Source organism: Thunnus albacares, chromosome 1 (genome assembly GCF_914725855.1).
Source record: "Thunnus albacares chromosome 1, fThuAlb1.1, whole genome shotgun sequence".
NCBI classification, from domain to species: Eukaryota; Metazoa; Chordata; class Actinopteri; order Scombriformes; family Scombridae; genus Thunnus; species Thunnus albacares.
In genome coordinates, this window is record NC_058106.1 from 19,536,032 (window position 1) to 19,555,453 (window position 19,422).

General features: G+C 39.5%; 1 protein-coding gene across 1 annotated transcript; it reads left to right on the plus strand.

Moving 5' to 3' along the window:
* Positions 1-1,314: 1,314 nt before the first annotated feature.
* Positions 1,315-19,401, plus strand: dbndd1 (dysbindin domain containing 1). Its single transcript, XM_044347790.1, has 4 exons — positions 1,315-1,890; positions 5,357-5,500; positions 10,661-10,798; positions 17,975-19,401. Exons 1-4 carry the CDS (start codon positions 1,860-1,862, stop codon positions 18,127-18,129), a joined length of 468 nt encoding a protein of 155 aa, XP_044203725.1. The 5' UTR covers positions 1,315-1,859; the 3' UTR covers positions 18,130-19,401.
* The last annotated feature ends 21 nt before the right edge of the window (positions 19,402-19,422 follow it).

A 19,422-nucleotide genomic window follows, 5' to 3' on the forward strand; every position in this document is an offset into this window, starting at 1 on the left:
CCATCTTTGAAACAAAATCTATGTTTCAGTCCTAACTATGATGAGCACATGGGCAAAGCACCACACATGAACATGATTCAGGGCTCTGGGATCTCTCCATTTTAAAAGAAACCCATAAACCCACGATCAACCTCTAAAAACTAGTTTTAAATGTATAAACTGTGAATGAATAGGCAATTTTGGAGGAAAGAATTCAAACCATAATTAAGTTCGAAGGTCATCCCCTGTTTAGTGTTTTAGTTGTTTAAAAAGTGCGTTGAGTGAAGTCTTACTGATCCAAGACGCTTCACAGTACAATAAACTTTTTTGTGGCCACAGCTGTAAATGTTTTACAGCTATTCAGTTATTCAGCTATTCATTTTTAAAGTTTCATCTCATACTTATTTCCTATTTTATAGCTCCCCCTTTTTTAGGTGCATCACATGTATTTGGCCTTTTAAGCCTATTTATTAACTGACTGATTGTATTTTGTTTTTTAGTTTAGTTATTTGGCTGCCTCCTGAGCGACACTAATGTCCTCTTGGAATATGTGTTAATTTGTGTTACTGTTCGGCTACTACTAAGCTACAACTTACTACCACTGGCTCATGTCATTTGTATGTTGTCTGCTGTGACCTGTCTGACCAAACTATTTTTCCCTCTGGAGATGAATAAAGTTATCTAATTAATCTATAGCATTTATTTCAAGGGCTTTTGATAATATTTTCAAACTAGAAAATATTTTTGTTATAGTTGTTTCTGTTTTCTTGTACAGCTATTAGTAGTGGACTCTCATTAAAGTGGACAGTGTGCTGTGAGTCCACTCAGCTGATGGAGTTTAATTTTGTGTTTTTACATGATTACCTGAAGAGTCAGATCCTGCCACCAGAGGGCGAGCTCTACTAACAGATTCTCCTCAGAAGAAAGAGGCACCATTTCCTGCTTTTCTGAACGGGTGGGATTCAGAGTTTTATCAAATATCATAGGCAAGTAAGTCCATGATACGTGTATTCCTGATCTGTCATGACTTTTCAAAATAGCACACACCAATGTAAGTCCTTGAGGAGCAAAACTGTGTAAACTGACAGAAATCCCTTCATCATGAGCCTAGACATGAGCTGTGTATATTTGACATGAACTGACCCATCATCAAGTTCAATAACTTGCCTACAAGTATATCCACACATTGTTATGCTACACGCATGCACACACACATTACTCTCTCTCTCACACACACACACACACACACACACACACACACACACACACACAAACGAACACACAATTTCCTCCCTCCAGTGATCCATAACCCTCCCTGATACCCCATTCTCTGTCTCTCAGTCTGGGCAGGGTGCCAGCTGCCTCCCTCCCTTTCTGTCTCTCTCTCTCCCTCTTTTGCTGTGGATCTCTCTCTGTGTGTATTCTGTACATACCAAGCCAAGTCACAATGCTGCGCTTACTAAACCAAGTGGCTTAGACATATTCAGTGATGCCGCTATTCCCAGACCTCCCTCTCTGTGGTGGACTCGCTCTGTGAGGCAGTGCAGCTCTCAGACAGCTCTGATGGCAGAGCAGGGCAGGTGGACGGTTCGAGCTGAGAAATCAACATCACTTGGTTTGGAAATCTAGAACAACGAAGGACAAAAAGAGAAGGAGGAGCAGAGTCTTTGGAGAGCTGAGGTCTCGCTCTGTCTACCCACTCCCCCTCCCTTCTTCTCTCTCTCTCTCTCTCTCTCTCTCTTTCTCTGCACACACCCCACACACACAGTCTCACACACAGACACACTCTCCCTTTGCCTCTCCCTTCTTCCCTCCCTGTTTGTCTCCTCCACTCTCCGATGCTGGTGTGGTGAACAGCAGGACACTCTCGGCTGAGCTGCATGGAGGCACAGGGAGGGGCAGGGAGCCCAGGTAAGACCCATTTATTGTTCTGTCTTTTCTCTTTGCTATGGTGTATGTTACATTACATGGGCATGGCTTTTGTAGAGTACCTTTGTCTTGTGCTGTGAATTTCCTGTCTTTTTTAATATATTCATGGTGTGAATAACTGGATAGACACTTTCTATATGGCTGGACTACAGCTTCCCTGAATACTGTTTGTCAGAGGAGCTTTTGATTCATGTCACTACCTTTTTCTAAAGGTCTAGTCAAGAGTTAGTCACTGATATATGTTTGGATTACATATAGCAGTGCACCAGTACACTATCTGTGATCATTGTCCTCATTCTGGATCCAGTTGCTGAGGTTTCATTCCCAAAGATGCAAGTTTCTTGTTTAATCTATTGCTTAGCAGTACAAGTCTTTTTATGTCCACACATAATAGGTCAGTCATGTAAAATCTGAACTGATGAAATACAAATTGCAGTACAATAGTGGACACATGGCCTTTGTGTAAAGGCCATCCAGAGAAGCCTGCAGTATGGTGGCATCACACAATGCCACCATTGCACTGCAACAACTAAACATTATTGAGATCATAGGGGTGATACACAAAGTATTGTTAGGTTTCATGCCGATATAGGAGAGATTATAAAAGCATCTGTGATTTATAAAAATAATATGCATTACGTAAAGTGAGATAAAGTAGTAAAGTGTACTTTAGTATGTACATTAACATTAGTTTCCCCTACATCTACAGTCAACCACTATTAAAACAGTTTTTTTTACTGCATAGTACACTGGGGTAAAACAATGGCTCTGCAGCCTCTGCAAGCTGCGCTGTCAGCAAATACTCAGACTAATAGTCTTTTTTAATGGGGAAATTTTTATCTTGCCCATGACAAATTGAGATATTATTTGTTTCCCAAGATGAAATTAAATTAGACCAAACATCATTATCTATCATGGGACTGAGTCAAAAAGTGTGACTTTGAGATAGCAGTGTTGGCACTGTGGCAGAAACAGCAACCAGTCTTAATCAACAGACATCCTGAAATAAGAAACTAGCAGTAGATGGATCATTTCCAGCTGTACCTGTGACCATTGTAATTAACACTGATAGAGAATGCAGCAAAAACACTGTAAACATATGGGAAAGTTAATTCTGGGGTCAACATGAGGTCTTGACTGAACCTTATTTTCATAATTTTTGATGCTGTTTCTGGAGAACTACATATATAAACCTCTCATAGCAGAGAAACTGTAAAATAAAACAAAAACATTGCTATTAAGGACACAAGACAGAGAAATGATCTAGCACAATGACCTGATGAAAAGGGTGTTGAGAGAGCATATTAATTCCTCCTGCCTGCACTAGATAGTCAAACGATGATTGATTTATTCAACTGAGACACTTAGTTTGAGTCCACTTTTAGTATAGTCCTTCATTTTCAGACACCCCCCCCCCCCCCCCCCCCCCCCTCCTCCTCGCTTTATCTCTCTCCATCTGTCTTCTAGGTTTAGTTGATTCACAGAAAGTCATGGCTGACAGCTCGAGACAGGGTCAGCCATCACCTGAAATTGCCATATTTGTGATACCTGACTGTCTTTTACCAGCAGTAACTCACATTCTAGTTGTTTACTCATGCTTCTTTACAGCTGATTTGGCAGGTGGTGGCTACATCATCCCATCTGTGTAAACTTGTCTCCCTTTACATGCAGATAATACTGTGACTTTTTTGGAAAGCTCTTCTCTTCTGTCACTGATTAACATCCTGACTGAGAGCCAGATTCATCTTCCACCAAAATACTAAACATATGAACATACATGGTTGCACAAAATAGTCAGAGCAGCAAAAATCAGTATAGCAGATGATCCTGAGAGATGCATTTTAGGTTTGTGTCTGACTCAAGTCTAGTATGAACATGTCTTGGACGGTACATACAGTATATCTGTTTATGAGTCACTGAAACCAGTCATTTCTTTATATGACATACAGTAAAGCCCTTACCCATAGAACAAAAATAGCTCATTAAAAAACGTGGAAAATCTGTTTGATGAATCTGAACATAGTGCAACTCCAACAGCCAACTCTTGTGTAGAGATTAGGCTGGAAAAAAACTAATTGGGATAAGAATAGAGCTTGAATGGATGGATGCATATGCTGTTATGTTAAACTGCTTCATAGTGATGGTGGAAAGATCAGGAACAGTAATTCAGGATGATTTCCAGAATGAGGGTTTGCCGATGGAAATGGAAACCAAAGCTGCTGGCAGACAGTCTAAATATTGAACAAACATTTCATTATAACAGCAGAGGTAACGCTATAGTCTTTCCGTTTGTGCGGCTTCTCTGTGGAGCAATCAGTCAATAGTCAGCAATGAACACTTGGCTTCTCGTGGTGAAATCAGAATCCATCATGTTCTGGCCTGGCCTTTGCTGTAACACACATTTCATCTGATAGGAGAAATTCAACTGTCTAGGAGCATACTGCGAGTAGAAATGGTACCAGCCATCTGGTGAGGCCCATCAGGAAGCTGCCACTCCCACACTCCCTATCTATCAGCTCCGCATGCTGTCATTAAAAAGCCATCCTGCTGTAATTTTTGATAAATGTTGCTCAGATAACACAAGTGTGGTTTTTGCATGGATTTTCTTTTTTCTGTGATTTTTCCCTGGAAAAAAAAGTATCATTTTTTTTGGGAGGGGGGAGTTTGTACTAGTCCACAACATCCCTGATGTATAGCAACAGAATAGTTTGTAATCATATCACTTCAGCCTCATGCAATTTGGAAATTAGTGTTCGGAAAGTAATTTATATTGCAATTTATATTTTTCTATATTCTTTCAACTAAATTTTGTACTTCTTGTACTCTTGTCCTTTCCACTCAGCCTCATCACATACTCAGGCAGGCATTTAACCTTCATCAGGTTTAACCAATTTAGAGTTTGTGCAAACTGTATTTGAGGGTGTGCTATTTTAAGTATCTTCTATTTCCAGAGTTGTTAACAGCCTGTGTGAACTTGTTTTCTATTTTGAATGGATGTTTGAGATGTATTTCAGCTAGCTTGAATAAGGAGCATGACCAGGCTGTAACACATTGAATTAGATGTCTTCACATGGCCAAGTAGACTAATTTCAAGGAATCACAAATCTGTAATACTTTTCAATCCTATTTCTAACAGACAGAAGAAGGGGGGCTGTGAAGACATGTATAGCCTTATCAGTGGTGTACAGAATGTGTAGTAGACAGTTGAGTTATTAAAACATTACAGTGGACAGGTGATGCAGTTACCTACTGTAGGGAAAACACAATTGTGGTTATACATGGAGTATAATCACTGTACATAACTGTAGACTTGTTATTTTGCACTGTTTTGATGCCTTTAACTGTCTTGTGTTAATCTTTCAATAAAAATACAAAAACCTATTATAAATAAATCTATCTCTTTATCATTTTACTCCCTTTAACTCTCTGTGTCTGTATGTGTTACTAGAGCCCAATAAAGATATCCAGAAGCTGCTGAAGCCCTCCAGCTCAACCGACCTATCCAAGGAGTTGTTCCAGCACACAGCAGGGGAGGAGGAGGGCGGCCTGTCAGGGCACACAGCTAGTCTGCTGCACATCACTGAGAAGAGACGTAAGTATCGGGTGGGGGAGGAAGTAAAGAAAAGAAAGCTATTAAGAATGTGAAGTAGTGATGAATATTAATTGGTGGTGAAAAGGGGATACAGGTTAATAATAGTTGGAAAATGCCATAAGAAAGATGCCTGATCAATAGTAAGTGCCTCTAAAGGACCATTAACATCTTACTTACACACACACATTGCACACATATAATTCTGGACCAGACAGTATCTGGTACAGTTCAGGTTTATCTGCAGATTCTACACTGAATGATCATCGCCTATTTTAGGTATTCTGATCCCACATTCTCAAAGATCGCTGCACCACAGCCTCGGCTGAAAGGACTCTTTGTGCATCAGTCCCATACAGAGGCTTCCCTGTACGTGCCAGACTCAGAGCCCAGGGCACATAAACACACAGAGACGGATACTGGGGCTACATGAGTGACAAGGCCGCCTTTATCTGCTTCACTAACTAAACACTTTTTCAGAGAGACAGCTCATCCAGAGGCTAATGTCTGTGTTTCTGTGCTTTAATGTGAACCGCTAACTAGTCATGCCACCTGGCTAGAGCTATAAAGGTAGATGAATAGAGAGCAAGACCAACACACAGAAAGAGAGTTAAAGTTGTAAATATTTACAACATGCTTTTAAAATCCCATCCTGAAAAAACATGATTTCAACATAATGATCAATGTTCTTTTTTACATTAATTGTCAGCCATATCATCAAGAAATCAGGGGTCATATTCAATACTCTACCTGTTTTTTGCATTTTATGGAGACTATTTATTTAAGGTTTTATCTCAGAGCCACGCTACAGCTTTATCCTTAATGGCACAGCAACAAACTTCCTTCCTAGTGCTGCAGTTTTATCTCCTAAAGGTGGACCATAATGGCTCCTGAGTCATCTGCAACATTTATTTTTTAGAAGCCTGGAGCCAACAGCCTACTCTAAAAAACAAAAATCTTATCCCAGAAAAGAGCAGGTTGTCAGTTTTGTCATGGAAGATGAATCACTTAAAAAAAAGAACATGCAGTACAGATATGCGCACATATACAGTATACAAACTCATATCTACTGCAGTACAAACCCATATCTACTGCAGTGTAGAGAAATTGAATTTGTTATTCTGATAGGGTGGATCTTCAGGAATTTAAGATAAGAAATGTGGGGTAAAATGTAGAGTAGTTTGAAAAAGTGTGAAATCTGTTTGTATTGATCTTGAATTGCAGAAACCAGGAAGAAAAGAAAAATTAGGGATGCAAAAAAACTTAAGTATGGCTCATTTCCTGTCAGCTGTTTAGTGATTAGTAAAGAATGCAACAGGAAATAATTGCACCCAATTAGAATGTTTATGATTAAAACTGTGAAATGGTGTGTGGACAAGTGCCTGTGTGCTTAATCACTGTGGGGAAAAAAACACTTACAGAGAGTTAATTTTATAGTTTAGTTGAGATATTTTTTTGGCATTACGTGTTTAACATCCTACCTCAATGGCTTAGCCTTGTCTCACCCATCCTCATTCAACCACAGCTCACTCATCATTGCCAGCTGTTCAGGCCGGACTGATGACCTCAGGGTAGAGAAGAAAGGGGATTACCCAGATCCAGCATGCAAGGCACATCCCCTCTCCTCTCTTATCCCTTCTCCCAAATGTGAACTCCTCCCTTATACCCATCCTCCCTATTCTACTCTTTTTGTTCCTCCAGTTGAATCCGTCTTTCTCACATGCTGAGAGAGGAAAGGAAAGAAAAAAATAACAGGATTTTTTAAATAGAACATAAAATTTACAATATGCAAACAATTATTTTTCTCACTGTAATTTTCTGAATGAAAGGAAACATCACATTACTTTCAGTGAATTAAAGGGAGCTTTATTTCACACACATTAACTACAAAGGCATGAATATAAAGTGTGAGATTAAGGGCATGTTGACAAAAATTAGAATATGTCAAGAAGGAGTCAAATGGATCAACACACACAAATTAGGCTTTACAGGCTGTCAAGCTGCATGCTTCTGCAAGAAGAGGTAGTGGTCTTTTACATCATCTTTCTGCTTTAGGCGCAAAATCCTCTGGTTTTTCTTTTCTTTTTGAGAGTCTCAGTGTGAATTCTCTATTGCCAGCCCTCCCTACCAGCGTCTCGCAGCTCCTGTGATTGGCCTTTGAGATGGAGGCAGTTGTTTCAGTCTGTCTGCCTGGGAGAGAAAACGCACTGATCAATTATTCAAGGAGAAAGGGTGTGGGAGAGAAAAAAAAAGAGATGGGGGGAAGGTGGATTAAAAAACAAGCACAGCAGAATGGGAAACCAGTTGAAAATAATGGCAGAATATAATGTAGAGAGTGTTTTGTTTTACACAATGCGCTTATGTCATTCCTCAATCTTACATTGTTTCATTTCTTCTATTTTCTTTTCTTTCATCCTCATCCTTCTCCATTATTTCCAACCTCGCTGTTTCACTTTCTCCAGTTTTTTTCACTCCCCCTAAAAAGGGATTTTAAAAATACTGAAAGGCTCTAAGGAAGCACCTTCCAGACTGTGGGAAATGTTAACTATATTTACAAGCAAAGAAACAATCTGAAGTGATGGGAAATATGAAATTAATTTTTTTTAAAACTATTTCTATTTTCTCTTGCCAAGCAATGTTTGCATATTGCAGTATTTACTTTTTCCAACAAATATAAACAACCACAGTCACTATCAGACAGCAGACATTGGCCAAAGCTTTGGGTGTGAAATAGTTCTCACTGCTTACTGCTGATCCTGCCCATTTCCTGTGCTGCCATTTAATTACATGTGGTGAAGTGGTCAATGATGTGAGGATGGAACCTGGTTAGCTAGTTTAACCCTTTATTGAAGCTATGTGTAGCTCTAGAGTCTCCAATGATATAATACTATACATCCTTTGTGATTTCAACAGTGATATTATGTCATTTTCTGAGGCAGATCTTTCCATATACAGAACTTGGATATCTGCAATGTATCAGGGTGACAAAATTAACTGTGACTGATCAGTAAAATCACAAAATCATTCTATATCAAACTGGTGACTAGAGTTGAACCTGGAAGATTTGGTTTCTTTGTTTCAAAAAATGGTTCAAATCTTGTTTAACTGCTGGACTCTAAATCACATGTGACTGAAACAGTGATAGATTGATAGAGATAGATAGATAAAGAGTCCAAATCCCCAAATTTAAACAAGAACATGTAATAACATGGATGATGACATAAAAAAACATCTTTTGGTTTCATGCCAACAGCTTTATGTTGAAGAACAGACAATCAAGATTCCAGGACCTGAAGAGAAATAGAATAAATACTGATTTGTTTTCAAGATGTTCTTAGACATCCAACATTTGATGTCTGCAAGGCAATTCTTAAATGTACATGGTTTCATTTTAATGTGGAATTTAGCGGAAAACAACATATATACAAATGTATATTTGTTTGCTATAACATTTCCAAGTTGGAACATCTAGGGGCACAAAAGGATGGGACCTGAAGTAGAGCCCTGAGGAATCCCACAGTTCAGTTACCTGCAATCTTTTCATTTTTGCCTCCTCAGTTTTCTTGGTCTTCTTTCACATCTTTGCTGTCATCTCTGTCACTATGTTTCTCTCTTTCCATATGAATGACAATATATGTAAATTTAATAGCCTGTCCATTATATTTGTAACTTTTATGCTGGGCCACTGTCTTTGTAAATATTCATGCTTGTCACGGGTCAGGGCGAGTGTGTGACCCAGTCCTGGTTTTGAACATGACAGTAAAAATAAACAGGACAGTAGGTTTTTAGTAGAGCAGATGGTTTTGGGGTGAAATAGAGGAGAGGTGAAATGAATCTTTTTGTTTTTCCTGATCACTTTCATCTAAAGGTGGTTCATCAGGACATCAAGCTACAGCAACACTTTGGTCCAGTTTTAATGGTTCTTATCTGTATTCTCACATAGTCACTGCCTCCTTATTTCTCATTCCTTGTGTCTCCCGGCATTCCTGGTGTTGAATCTATCTATCTTAAACATAGCACCATTACCAGCCGCTGATGATTACTCTTCTTTAAATCAATGATGCAGACAATTAAATGTAATAGCAGACAAAGAGCAGTAAGGGAGTGAGCTCTACTTCAGCCTGAAGCTTTGTCTTAAACAGCCTGGAAACTGGCACGCAAATGGGGTAATAATAGCCTTCAACATGTCTTGCAACCCACTGTTTTTTTCACAAAGTCACGCCCACAAACAGCAAGTGAAGTGTTTCTTTCAGACTTGACGTTGCATGGCAGGAAGACATCCACTGATTCATAAGGAAGTACAAACACACTTCTGTCTGCCTCGGTACGGTCTCTAAACATTTTTCTCACTGTAATGGTAGATTAGTTCAGCTCTATTACACAGAATCGGTTCCTAACTTGCATGATGCTGAGTCAAGCAGATATACTTGGATTCTAGTTTTTGAATAAATTTCACTTTACATATATTACATAAAACATTTCAGATTTGGAGGCAGCCTGACTAGAATGCTGAACCTGGCACGTTGATGCCCAGCGCATGTGAACGTGACCCTGTGCAGCAGTAGTGACTCCTGCTGAGGAATCAGAGGCTTGTGCAGAAATGAACAGGTGCTACACGCTCAGGAGAAAAATGGGGATCACAATGCATCAGGGAACTCGCTATATATCCTATTTTCATCCCCACACTTGAGCTCTTGTTTCATTTTTTCAGTCACTGCCCGTGTTAACACACATGTGTCACGTGAAAAAGAGACACTCAGTGACTACAGCGTCAAGCTTAGAGGGAGATTAAAGAAACCCACCGTGTCTGAAATATTTCTGAAGTAGACAGCACTTGGCTTTACAAGAGATGTACAGATAAAACTGGATAAAAGAGTAAATTGGTTCTTCGTTGAAATCGATTTTACAATAGAACTGCAAGAGCCAGCTATTGATCTGCTTGAGTACAATGGAGATTCAAGAGCAGCATTACACGATGGGCTGAGGAGCTCTGTGTTCACACCATATGCAGTTTATCCTTCACTTCTTTTAAAAGAGCAACTGCTCTTCTGCAATGTCAGCAAATATGAGTGGATCATTTTAATCTCTCAACTTCTCCCCCAGACTGAAAAGCATGCTCTCTCTCTCTGTCTCTCTCTCTCTCTCTCTCTCTCTGCCACCTAGAACCCCTGAGTAGTGTGTCTTCTTTGGAAGTGCACTTTGACCTCCTGGATCTGACTGAGCTGACTGACATGTCTGACCAGGAGCTTGCTGAGGTTTTTGCTGACTCTGATGAGGAGAACCACAACGAGTCCCCAGCAGGTAAGTTCTGCTAAAAATTAAATGCATATGTTTACAATAAGCAAGAATAACTGGAAAATAAAGGAAAGGGGGACGTCTTTCATTGCAAAAACAACATCTTGATTCACTCAAGGTTTGTGCAAAAAATATAAAATTGAAACTTTAAGATAAAATTGTATTTTACATTCTTAGTGACTTTTGACTTGTACAGTAAGCCATCAGTCACAAAGATATAAACAATGTGTACGCATAGACCAGTAAACTTCACATTTAAAGTGTGTTGTAAAAAGAGTACACCACTGATTTAGAATTGCACTCCTATAACATTCAATGGTCAGATTTAAAAAAAAAAAATCAAAGTTGATGCATCAGAACCAGAGATATCTTCTTTTTTATTCCATGCATCCCTCTTCCTTGTCAAAACCTGGCTCCTACATTATTCACAATGCAATTTGACTTGACTCACCCAACTGCACAGATTTGGGTGTTATGCTAATAACAGCTAATGGAACCTAGAACCACTAGCCTCAAGCACAGATGAGGAACGGGTTACAGAGGTCTGGTAAACCTCACTTCTTACTAACTTCACACCCCCAGATTTTTTTCATTTTCAAATTTGTAGTCTTAAGCATCAACTGATGTTGCCTCAAGTCACATCAATTGATTCATTCATGCATTTTCATAAAATTCATTTATCAGACTTCACACATCTTCCTTTGAAGCAACAAAACATATACAACTTTCCTCAAATATGCAGTATGATGTGTAAAATTGGAGGAGTTCCCCTTTTAAGATGTGCAGACAGATGTGCTGTTCCATGGCCCATGTGTAGATTTTCATTTATCTGACTGCAAACAGGAATAATAAGAAACAATTTCTTTTTCTTGCATGATATTTTCTTGGCAATCCTCTGCCCTTTAGCTTCATTTGAATAAGCCTGGCAGAGTCAGTATGTTACACAAACTATTTGGTTGTTGAGGGATGCATTTCTCAAATTTAATTTTGCCCCTGCCGCCCATCAACTCAACTCAGTGATTTTTTTAGAAATTAAAATGTCTTGTCTGCAAATGAAAACATGTAACAATAATTCTGAATTTGGTAACGCTCATTATCCTGAGGGGAGTAGAATATTTCTCCCAGTCTGTATCTACATACAGTACACTGTATAAACTTGAGGTTCACATGATGCTTTTCTTGTTTACTGTATTTGTTTTTAAGTGTGTGTGTACATTTAGGAGAGAGTTTCAAATCATTGTAACCCAGCAGGGTTCTTAGAGGGCCTGCTGAACCATAATGATATGATACATCATGTGACTCCTTTAGAGACTCATCAAAGATGAGTCTCTAAAGGAGAAAAGTCATTTTCATACTGCTCAAATTTGACACTGTTAAGATTCTTATGAGAAACTATCTTATATACATAAAAGTACTAACTCTGAGAACTGGGAATTCTTTCAATCTGAAAAGTAGAAATGAAAGGAAACAATGTTGTGTTCATCTGATAGCACTGGACTAGTCGCATACAATCCAAATTAATCAAATGCAGTTGCATATATGCATATTAAAAGGTGAGACAGTTCACCCTGCATGTGTGTCACAGCAGAGGTACAGGATAAAGGCCAGTCCATCTTTCTCCCTGTTTGCTAAAGGAAGCAAGAAATCTTTCCCATGTTTTATTTATGACCTGGGTGCCTCATCCTGCATGCAGACAGTGAACTCTCTCCTGCAACAATCCTGCCTCTCAGCAGGCACACAGGGTTTCATGCCAGCTCACAGTTTAGATAATGTCTTACAAATAATAGTAAATTCTGTGCATTGGTAGTGCTGGTCGAAATATTTAAAACATCAACTTTTTTTCTTGACCAAAATGTCAGACTTTCAGTTGTGATACTTTTGTTAACTGGGGGTTTAACCAATTCACATAATTGTTTAGCTGAGAATACGTAATAGGTTCAAAACAGATGTAGTGGTACCATGGTGACAGTGACTTCACAGAGATACAAATGGTGAAGGTTGACGTGTATATGCAGGCATGAAAAACAGACTCCACTGTTTAAATCCATTGAAACAGACCATGCTGGACAAAGCAGATTTTGTGTAGTCAGACATACTTACAACTCCAATGAGAGACAGCCAGGACCTCCGTTTAAAACATTATAAAACAGGGTTTTTCCTCTTTCTTTCTACATGTTGCTTTCACTCTTTTTCTCCCAGATTTCATATTATATCATTACCCTGTTCTTCAACAACATCTTTCCCCTCCCTTCCTTCTTTTTACTGTCTATTACTAATGTTTCATATCATGGCACAGCCTGTTAAGTGTGAGTTATTGTCCCAGTGGGCCATCTGTGCTACAGCTGCTGTCTGCAACTCTACAGCCAATTCTTTAAATTGAAGATGTTGTGCAGCATTTACTGCAGAGGACAATCATGTGTGCAAAAAATTAAACATTTTCTTTGTTTCTTAGTGAAAAGAGGTGCATTGTCTAGAGCACCAACTGAGCTACACCAAGGCACTAGCACAAAGACTTTTTTCAAGGCAAAACCTACGCCTTCAAACAACAGATCAGAAAATGTCTCTATTGTACAACATCACCTTAGTCTGTGTCTTTTTACCTCTTCACTCTCACTCTACTCCCCCTCATAATATAAATCCATCTTCCCACAACTGTGCAGAATAGTTAACTTGTCCCCCCTCTTCCGTTCTCATCTCCAACACCAAAACACCAAGTTTTTCCAGCCTTTATCAATCACAGGCCACAGCTGCATTTCAGTAGCCAGAAAGTACAGGTGCAGGAGATGCAACAGCCAAGAGACTTCCAGTCCAACATCTCACATCCGCTGCTCTGCTCTCTTCCAATCAAGATAAAGTCCTGCTGTCAAGGGATGGACAGCTGTATAACACTCTTATGATATTCAATGATTTAATTTACACAGCTGAAGATCTGTGAGAAAAATAAAAACCAAACAATGATTAAATGTTTGTTTATTCAGAATGACATATTCAGATGAGTGATCTGTTTTTATTGTTAATTTATGCAATTGGCAACCTCACGAAGATCAGTGTGTCATTCACTCTTGTATCCTTATCTGTATGTATATAAATCATGAATAAAAATAGATCAGCCATCTGAGAATGCGGCAAACATTTTTTCTTTGTTGAAAGTCCTTAACCGTTAGACTTAAGATGTATAACTTTGTGCAGTATCTTTCTTCATCTTGCCTCCAAATACCTCTCATTTTACCACACAGAACCATTAAGCACCTCTCCTTCTATCTGCATCTCTCTGCTTGCCTTTATCCTTTATTGCCAATGTCTGCCTCAGATATGGTGTGTACAAAAAAAGGATAATATTCCAAGATAGATGCAGTCACAGATGGCTGAAGGTGCTTTTAAGCAGAAGCATGCAGACACTAAAACAACTGCAAAGTGTTCTGCATGTAAAGCTGCACAGGATTTTACAGAAAATAGACTGAAAGACTATAAACTTAGCTGCCTGTACATGTTTCCTTGTGCTTATAATTATTGAGGCTGAGCAGGAAGGGCAAGCTGTTTTTGTTGTGAGACCCAGCAAAAACAGTGCAGCTAAGGTGGTGTCAACACATACTGTGAACTTGACAGATGCCAAATGTTCGTGAATGTCGCCAGGACTGCCTGCAAGACTGCCAGGGTCAGTGCTTTGAATACCGCTGGGGCTGAATGTGCAAACAATGCATGGAGTTTTAGTGCTGTAAGTCATTTCTGGATAAAAGAGTCTATCAGACATCATTTTAATAGTGTGCAGATGAGACAGTAACATCTGTTTACTTAATTTGTTTTCCACCTTACGGCCCTTTTTGGTTGCCAGATTTGTGTCTCCAGCACATCTTTCTTTTTGTCATTTGTGAATGACAGTGGTGTGTGTGTGTGTGTGTGTGTGTGTGTGTGTGTGTGTGTGTGTGTGTGTGCAAAAAAGGATTTATGCAAACATCGACTTATTGCACAAATCTCAGCTGTGAGGACCAGCTGTTCTGTTGCATCTGGATTCCCTAAAACCTTCCTCATCATTCAACCCTCAGATTTCATGCAGGGCAATTATTGATAACTCTTAAACAACTCTGATAAAGCTATTAGCTATACTGACATACTGAAAACTGTGTGACAAAGGCAATATAAAGACAGTAAGCTGGTAACAGAACAAAGATGGGAAGGGTTGGGTGTGTTCATAAAGTCATCAGTGAGTTCAGGGTGAGGGAGAAAGAGAAGGACAGAAATATAATTAATTTGTGCCAAAGTTAGCATAGCAAATGTGGGTCAGCTAGTATTGAGCTGTGTGAGCATAAGACTTGGTGGGAAACTGCTGAGTGTGTGCCAGTGTGTGGAGGGCATGTAAGAGTTGAGGGAGAGGTTAAAGCAAGCAAAGAGGAGAGAGGAGAGGGGAGAAGAAGGTGGGTGAGTGAGTTCATGCTAAATGTAGGTTTCTGAATAATTCAGTTTTCCCTGCTGGAAACAAGGCCTGTTCTTTCAAAAGCCATTTAAACAGTTATCATAATCTGAGTAACTACACTAACACATTATTTATAGATGCTTATGTCTCGTTTGTTTTGTTTACTCTGCTGTCTCTCTTTTCCCGTTTCCATTCCTCTATTCCCATGTTCTTCTTTTTTACTTCCTGCTCTTCGGTAGCTTAAAGCCATATTTACACGGATAGTTCTACCAAAATTAGCGAACGTTGTTCAATTGTTCTTCATAGCTTTAATCCAGAGAGCCGAGAACATACAGCAATTAGTGTTTCGTCATGCGTCTCTTTCTAGAGCAGCTACAGAGATACAGAACAAAAGGCTGACTTTGTCGAATTGGTTTGCTCTTTGTTTTACTCTCAAATGAGCTTGATGAACCATAAAGTTTACCCACATCCCTGAAAAACTACCACAGGCATAGCTTTGGCCTCCTATTCTTTCATTGGAGTCAGTAACAGGATTTTAACTGATGACATTGCAGTACAACCTATCATGTTTTTTTCTTGTTTACTTTTTTCATGTCCATGTAATGTGAGTCGTGTTTTAGAGAAGATATTTGTTAGATTTGTTGACTTGGCTAAAGATTTCTTTAGTAGACGTATGGAGGGATGAAGTGACACAGAAAATAGGAAGCAGGAATAGACAGAACAATTACATTTTAAAGAAAGCTCATTAAATTAATTGTCCGTCCATAGTTTTTTCCCCATAGCATTATATTTGTCACTCTCAAATCATTTGATGATATTGTTTAATTGCCTTATATAGACCCGTGAGACATGTAGGTCCCATCTCTGACAAGTTATGTTTCATGTCACAAACTGCAACAAAACTTCACAACAAACAAGTAAAAATGCAGAGGGCTACCCTCAACAGTGATGTCTAAGCAGGTGTTTCCTGTTTGCTGTCATTGATACAACACCTGCAGTGACATCACTGCTTGGGATGTGGCTGTACTTGAAACATGATGTAAAATTTCAGCCCATAGAGAGCAGTGCTGCAAGAACTTCATGATTTACCCCTTAGGAACAGGAGAACACATTCATATATCCACTATAAAAGCTCTGTTGAATGTAAAAGGTCAGATTCCAGCCCAACTCAGTTCCTTCAGGGCAGCTCCAGACTCTGCATCACACTACAGGTTATCTTTAAAAAATACTCACCCCAGTTCACAGCGACTGATTGAGCTGTGCTAGGATTATCATGCATAGATGAACTGGGTATTGTTTCCCTTAAATAGAGTGAAAGAAAAGGGTGTCATCACATATGTGTTTGCCTTTACAGTACATGTGCACATATAAACACACATTTGGTGTTCTGCAACAGTTTTCCTTGTGCCTTCACAGGTTTTCTGTAGGAGAGTTTTGTGTTTCATGAGCAGTAAGTTATGCAGCAACACGCTGACTGAAGAATCTAATGGCTGCTAGCCAGCAGCACAGAAGGACTACTGCACAATACCCCATAGCTCAGGGTATGCTATGTGACAGCAAGAGAGAGGGAGACAAAGGGGAGGAGAAAGAAAGAAAGGGGAAAATCTATTTATGTTGTGCAGAGGTATGTAATTACTTTATGTGACCTCTCAGGTGTGCAGACATTCCTATGAGTGTGTTTCAATTCATGTTCATCAGTCTTTTAATCAGATATCAGGGCAGAAACAGGTCAACAGACATCTGAACAATGCACACAAGGAATGGAAAAAAAGATGCCCATTATGCACACACTCACACATTCATGTAAATGGAGTATGTACACATTGCGGGTACACATTTATTTAACTACATTTAAAGCAGTTGGGTGTTTGTGGCGCTTTCTGCAGCAGACTCTTCCCAGCATATTGCCGTCCTACTCATTAAAATCCAGCAGAGACACCATCAATCTTCTGAGATCAATATGTCTTTCTCCCTCCGCCATTTCTCTCTCTCTCTCTGTCTCTAATGTGTCTGAGAAAATGGATGTAGCTTTGGGGAGATTTATAAGCCAGGTACTGAGTATGACGTTCACTTAAGAGCCCTAACATGAGAGTGATATGGGCAGTGAAAGGTCAGAGTGAGTTGTCAGCTCTCTATCAGTCATTCCTTCTGCTGCCTTGTTGTCTTCCTGATAGGTTGGACATCACCACCAAGTGGTGTGAAGTGGCAATGGCTACAAAACTGGAAAACTCTTTCTCTGTATGGCTAAAATATAACAGAAGAAAGAGTTGATGTGGCAAAGTTGCGGCAGTGAGAGTATTTATGAATGGATGTTTACTGGTTTAAACAAAGAAGTTTGTGTGAGGAATATTCCTTCTGTGGATCATTTCAGATGCCTAAAATAAGACTTATCAAATAAGATAAGACAGTTTCTTACCCCACCCAAGCAGATCACTTTCCCTCTTCCATTCTTCAAAAAATACCTAAAAGTGTGAGTAAATGGTCTTAATGGACAGAATAAAGGCAGGCAGCAACTGCCTCTGTTGCATTTTAACAGCTGAGTGAGCTCTGGAGATTTAAATATGCTTTTAGCAAGTTTAGAATTGTGCATACCGAAGCCAATAAACATTAAGACATTTGTATTTCCAAGCCCTAGTTCTGCGTGGGACAGGGATGCAAAGTGATTCTTCTGGGTCTGTTTCCTTATGACATAAAAACACTGCATCTGTACACATATCTGCAAAGACTTTGGACTCCTGTTGATCATAAATCATTGTGTTTCTGGTGCCTAGGTTCCCATCAGCCTGTGCTGCCCAGAGGTGGGTACATGCGCTCCCCCTCCTGGACACGCTGCAGCAAGGTTGAGCCCCCACGAGAGAGAAAGCACCACAGCGATTCAGACACCGCAGAGCCCTTAATGAAGCTGGAAAGGCCGAAGCAGCCATGATATCTGATGTGAAACAGCCAGACCGCAGAGAGAGAAAACCCAGAGCCGACAGACACAGCCAGAGTGAGAACACAAAGCGGACCAAGAGGCCCCAATTTGCCACCTTGCACGCACATAATGTTTCATGGTGCTGAATAGACGAGTTCAGGTTGAACTCTGGACACTGTGCTCTAACTTAAGATGTGCAATACACACACCCTCCTTCTCTCTCCCTCTCCTCTCTTTCTCTCTCTCTCTCTCTCTCTCTCTCACACACACACACAAACACACACACAACGATTGTGTTTTTCAAGCAAGGGGTTCTTAATGCACTCTGGGCTGCCAGAAGATTTTAAGCTTTGTTTTTGAATGACAGACAGGGTATGAGGTCAGCAGAATAACAGCACCTCCATCTGTACAGCCTCTCAGGGTGGGAAATAGCCTGGAAAGTAAGATTAGCACTAAAAGTTGTGTCCACTGCGCGTGAGCAGAACTTCCACATGAAGTTCAGACACTGAGATTTACATCAAAATGCCGGGACATGACGTGAAACATAAATCAATGGAGCGGTTCAAAACAAAATATCACGCTGAGGCTATTACTTAATGTGTTGCTTGAAAATGTGACAGGGTTTTCCATTGCTTGCAAATAACTTCAGCAGTGGAAGTGGGTTTTGGTGAGGCGATGCTCCATCCATCACACATTCTCCATCCCAATGAAGAATGTGTGGTGTAATGACAATTGCCTAAATAAAAATACTGCACTTCTCTCACTGAATATTTACGGTGCCCTCCAGAATTATTGGCATTGGGTGAGATGACTGGAAAGATAAATAGACCAAGTAGCAAGCTAGATACAACACACTTTTCTATTCTTAAATACTTTGCTTTTTCAAAATTTGTTTCAATAGATGTTTATTTTCCATTTTCCTTATCATTCTGAAAATGATGACTGCCACAATTTCTGCTGCTAAGATAATTAAAGTTGATAATCCAAAGTCAGTTCAAATTCCATTCACAGAGATGCATTAACTAGATGGGTACTGACAGTAGAAAATTACACCATAGTCTGGTGTTTGCATGAATACCAAAAATACAATGAAGTGCCAACAATTTTGTAACCATCTTATAAAAGATGAATTTAACTACTGATTTTCAAGCAAAATAGCTCATTACTTGATTTATTTATCTCATGTTTAGCTTGTCTGTACCAGGAGAGCCAATGATTCTGAATGCTGTGATGATCAAAAGTGACACTGGGATGGTAGGAGAATAAATAAGTCTTGAAAAGGTGTTTTATTGTGTGGTTTGTTTA

What these genes read in the sequence shown, in the direction of transcription:
- dbndd1 (XM_044347790.1), top strand. Translation starts at nt 1,860, where the DNA reads ATGGAGGCACAGGGAGGGGCAGGGAGCCCAG. An exon ending in GGGAGGGGCAGGGAGCCCAG is followed by an intron (nt 1,891 to 5,356) that starts GTAAGACCCATT and finishes ATGTGTTACTAG; the next exon opens with AGCCCAATAAAGATATCCAG. An exon ending in GCACATCACTGAGAAGAGAC is followed by an intron (nt 5,501 to 10,660) that starts GTAAGTATCGGG and finishes TCTGCCACCTAG; the next exon opens with AACCCCTGAGTAGTGTGTCT.